Genomic DNA, 5,136 nt, shown 5'->3' with positions numbered 1-5,136 from the left:
ACTTAAGCAAAATTTTAAAATTGTAAAAGGGGAAGATAAGTAAAGAAAAGACATAAAATAAAAAAGGGGTGACCTAGGGAGGTCGGTCTAAGTATAGTATCGTCGTAAGTTGGTGGCGTTCCATGTCCTCGGGACTTCGTCGCTGTTAAGCCATTCGAGCTTGTATGCTCCCTTTCCGATTGCAGCCTTGATTCTGTATGGTCCTTCCCAGTTGGGGGTGACTTTCCTCTCTCCGGGGGTTGGGGGACCGATGTCATTTCATCATAGGACGAGGTCGTTAGTTGCGAATTCTCGTCGGATGACTTCGTTGTTGTATCTTAGGCTGATTCTCTATTTTAGGGCCAGCTTTCTGAGATAGGCTATGCTTCTTACTTCGTCAGTGAGGTCTCGTTCTGCTTCTTCGTCGTTACCCCTGATCGTTCTTCGTGGGCTGGGGTCTCCTATTTCCACTGGGATAACAGCCTCCGTGCCGTATGTTAATCGGAAGGGGGTTTCCCCGGTGGCAGTCTGGGGGGTCGTTCGGTACGACCATAAGACCGATCCGAGTTCGTCTGCCCATAGTCCTTTGGCTTTGTTGAGCCGTTTTTTGAGTCCTTTGATGATTATTTTGTTTGCAGATTCCACCTGTCCATTTGTTTGGGGTGTTCTACCGAGCTAAAACGGTGGGATATGCGTAGTCCTTTTAGGAATTCTCTGAAGTTTTTGTCAGCGAATTGGGTTCCGTTGTCCGAGATGACGATCTCAGGGATCCCGAATCGGGTGATGATTTGTCACCAGAGGAATTTTCGACATTGGGTTGCCGTGATAGAGGCCAGGGGCTCGGCCTCGATCCATTTAGTGTAGTAGTCTATGGCGACGATGAGGTATCGGAGTTGGCCGGGTGCCGTGGGAAAAGGTCTGACAAGGTCGATCCCCCAGGTACCGAATGGCCGCTCTGCCAATATGATGCTGAGCTGGTGTGGGGCGGCTTGGTGGATATTGGCGTGCCTTTGGCATTTGTCGCAATTCTTTACTAGCTGCACGGAGTCCCGGATGACCGTGGGCCAGAAGTAGCCGGCCCGGATGACTTTTTGGGCAAGGGTTTTACCTCCGACATGGTGGCCGCAACAACCTTCATGGATTTCGCGGAGTATGTACTCTGTGTCCCCGGGTTCGACGCATTTGAGCAGGGGTTGCGAGAATCTGCGTTTGTATAGTTGTCCTTCGACAACTGTGTAGTTGGCGGCTTCCCTTTTTGTCCGTTTTTCCTCTTTGGGGTCTTCAGGCAATGTTCCTTTGAGGAGATATTGTAGGATGGGGTAGGTCCATGATCCTCGGTGGGAGAGTGTCAGATAGGCGTTAGCCGTCGTGGATATGGACGGTGATTTGACGACTTCCTGTATTAGCGATTTGTTGCCGTGTCCTGGTTTAGTGCTGGCTAGTTTAGAGAGAAGGTCAGCCCTGGCATTACATTCCCTGGGGACGTGCCGTATGGTTACGTGATTGAATTCTTCCTTTAGTTTGTTAACCTCGGCAAGGTATTGTTGTAGCCGAGGATCTCGTGTTTGGTAGTCTCCGTTAATTTGGGAACTGACTACTTGCGAATCCGTATTTATTTCCAGGACCTTTGCTCCGACTTCCTTGGCTAGGGCTAAGCCTGCCAGGAGGGCCTCATATTCTGCTTGGTTATTTGAGATTGGGAATTCGTATCGTACTGACTGTTCGATCACGACTCCGTTTTGACTTTCGAGAATGACTCCGGCACCTCCGGAAGTGACGTTCGATGAGCCGTCAACGTGTAGTTTCCATGGTTCGGGGGTGGAGTTTCCCAGCGTCATCTCGACGATGAAGTCGGCCATGGCCTGTGCTTTGATTGTGTATCGGGGTTCGAACTTGATATCGAACTGGGACAGTTCGATGGACCAGGCTAGCATTCTGCCCGCTAGATCAGGTTTTTGTAGTACCTGTTTAACTGCTTGGTCGGTTCGAACTGTCACGGGGTGGGCCTGAAAATATTGCCGCAGACGTCGGGAGGCCGTGAGGAGGGCGAAGGCTAGCTTTTCCAGGCGCGAGTAGCGAGTTTCCGTGTCTTGTAGGACTTTGCTTATGAAGTATATGGGTTTTTGTTCTTTCTTCTCGTTTTCGTGGATGAGTGCCGCCGCGAGTGCTTCTTCCGTTATGGAGAGGTATAAGTAGAGAGTCTCCCCTGTTTGGGGTTTGGCGAGGTCTGGTGGTTCCGCTAGGGCTTTCTTGAAATGTTGGAATGCTTCTTCGCATTCTGCTTCCCATTTGAAGGGGGCTCCTTTTTTCATCAGTCTGAAGAAGGGGATTGCCTTTTGAGCCGATGCTCCGAGAAAGCGGAATACCACTGTTAGTCGGCCGGTGAGCTTTTGGATGTCGTTTATGTTTTTGGGCTTGTCATCTCAAGGACGGTGTGACATTTCTCTTGGTTGGCTTCAACTCCGCGGTGTGTGATCATAAAGCCGAGGAACTTCCCTGCCTCCATTCCGAAGGCGCATTTTCGTCGGGTTGAGTCGCTGATGAGTTGTTCGCCGCAGTCGGTCTTGGCGAGCATGTCGTCTATGTAGACTTCTAGTTTGGTTCCGGATAGGTTCTGGAATATTTTGTTAACGAGCCGTTGGTAGGTGGCTCCGGCGTTCTATTTTGTTAACGAGCCGTTGGTAGGTGGCTCCGGCGTTCTTCAAGCCGAAGGGCATGACTGTGTAGCAGTACGTTCCATCGGGGGTGATGAATGCTATTTTTTCCTCGTCAGGTCGATGCATGGGTATTTGATTATAGCCGGAGTATGCGTCAATGAAGCTGAGGTACCGATGTCCGGATGCAGCGTCTACCAGTCCGTCGATGTTTGGCAGGGGAAAGGCGTCTTTTGGACAGGATTTGTTGAGGTCCGTGTAGTTGATGCACATTCGCCACTTCCCGTTGGACTTTTTTACCAGTACGACGTTTGCTAACCACGTCGTATAGGGCAATTCTCTGATGAAGTTTGCTTCGAGTAGGGCTTTTACTTGTCTTTTGACCTCGGCCGCTCGGTCTGACGATATTTTTCGTCTCTTTTGTGCCACGGGTTTGGCTTTGGGATCTACGATTAGTCGGTGGGACATTAGGTCGGGGTCTATTCCGGAGGGCAGTTCTCGGATGAAGTTTGCCTCGAGTAGGGCTTGTACTTGTCATTTGACCTCGGCCGCTTGGTCTGACGACATTTTTCGTCTCCTTTGTGCCACGGGTTTGGCTTTGGGGTCTACGGCTAGCCGGTGGGACATGAGGTCGAGGTCTATCCCAGGCATGTCGGCTGGCGTGAAAGCGAATAAGTCTTTGTTTTGTTTCAAAAATTGGGAAAGGTCTTCTTTGAGGTTGTATGGGAGGTTCCTGTTGATGAAGGTGTATTCGTCTTTGGTTTGCCCTACTTGTAGTTTTTCCATGTCGCCTTCCGGTTCTGGCCTAGGTTGGCCATCTTGTCGGGCATCCAGGTCGGCTAGGAATATGCCAGCTGCGTCACGAGACTTTTTCTGTAAAGCCAGGCTGGTGTTGTCGCATTCTGCTGCGACTTCCCGGTCTCCGTGGATAGTCCCGATGGAGCCGTCTTCCGTTATGAATTTCATAAGGAGGTATTTGGTAAAGATGATGGCCGAGAGGTCATTGATTGTTTTTCTCCCGAGGATGATGTTGTAAGTGGTGGAGTCTTTTAGGACCACGAATTCAGATAGAATTTTCATTCTTTGGTTACCTGTTCCTATGGTGAGGGGGAGGGTGATGGAACCTTCTGGTTTGAGAAAGTTGTCCCCGAGTCCCGTGACGCTATTGCGGTGCGTTTGGAGATTTTCGTTGCGGAGCCCGAGCTTGTCGAAGGCTCCTCGGAAGAGGATGTTGGAGTCTGCGCCGGTGTCCACCAGTATTCTCCGGACTAGTCCCGTTCCGATTCTTGCCGAGATGACGAAAGGTGCATCTTCAGCCGAGGTACCGTGTTGGCAGTCCTCGGTAGGAAAGTTATCGTTTTGCCGGTGGTGGTGGTTGGAGCTTGGTCTCTGACGACCAGGACTTTGAGGTCCTTTTTCAGTGTTGTTTTCGATTTTCTTGACACGTCCTTGCCTGTGATAACGTTTACTATTATGGTTAGGTCGTGTTCTGGACTTTCTCTGGGGGGTTGTTTTTGCGTTCTTGGGTTGCGCCCTTCTCTTTCTGGCGACCTGTCTTTTTCCGCACGCTTTGGTTCTCAAATGATTTTGGTGAATTCTGGGAGTTTGCCGTCCCTTATGGCTTGTTCGAGGGTGTCCTTGAGGTCAAAGCAGTCTTGTGTCCTGTGCCTGTAACCTCGGTGGTAGTCGCAATAAAAGGTTTTGCTGCCGCCCGTTCTTTCTTTGAGTTGCTGGGCCTTTGGGATGATACCTCGGTCCGCTATTTGGTGGTATATCTCGGTGATTGGAGCTGTTAGGGGTGTGTAATTAAAGAACTTGCCGATTCTGGGTGGTCGGTTTGCATTTGTCGGCTTTGGGTGGTCCCTCTGATTTTCTCTGGGTGGTGGGTTATGCCGGGAGGCCGAGTTGCCATGTTGGGCGTTGCCGTGTTGCCGTTTATTGGCGGCGACGACCTGGCTGACTTCCTCGTTATTGATGTAATCTCTGGCGACGTTCTGGATCTCGTGCATGGTCCATACTGGTTTGGTGGTAAGGTGTTTGCGAAAATCTTCGTTCATGAGCCCGTTGGTTAGACAGAGGCTTGGGACGGAATCCATGAGTCCGTCGACCGTTAGGCATTCATCATTGAAGCGGTCGAGGTATTTCCTTGTGGATTCGTCTTGTTTCTGTGTGACCCCTAGTAGACTGATGGGGTGTTTGGCTTTAGTGATTCGAGTTGTGAATTGGGCCATGAACTTTCGCGAGATGTCGTGGAAGCTAGCTATAGATCCGTTTGGGAGGGCGTTGAACCATTTGATTGCTGGCCCCGCTAGGGTTACCGGGAAAGCTCTGCATCGGACTGCGTCGGCTGCTCCTTCTAGGTTCATTCTGGCCTCGAAGGCCGTTAGATGTTCCTGGGGATCCTTGGTTCCGTCATACTTCATATCCGTGGGTTTATCGAAACCTTTGGGGAGTTTTGCTTTTAAGATCCTTTCTGTGAAGGGGGTAGCTCCCATTATCATGT

The 5,136-nt window shown here is 50.5% G+C and overlaps 1 protein-coding gene across 1 annotated transcript; it reads right to left on the bottom strand.

Moving 5' to 3' along the window:
• Nucleotides 771–1,913, bottom strand: LOC107609420. Its single transcript, XM_016311400.1, has one exon. It carries the CDS (start codon nucleotides 1,911–1,913, stop codon nucleotides 771–773), a length of 1,143 nt encoding a protein of 380 aa, XP_016166886.1.

The sequence above is a fragment of the Arachis ipaensis genome, chromosome B01 (genome assembly GCF_000816755.2).
Source record: "Arachis ipaensis cultivar K30076 chromosome B01, Araip1.1, whole genome shotgun sequence".
Lineage (NCBI taxonomy): Eukaryota > Viridiplantae > Streptophyta > Magnoliopsida > Fabales > Fabaceae > Arachis > Arachis ipaensis.
Note: the sequence above shows the minus strand (reverse complement) of the source record. Positions and strands in the feature narration are given on the sequence as shown.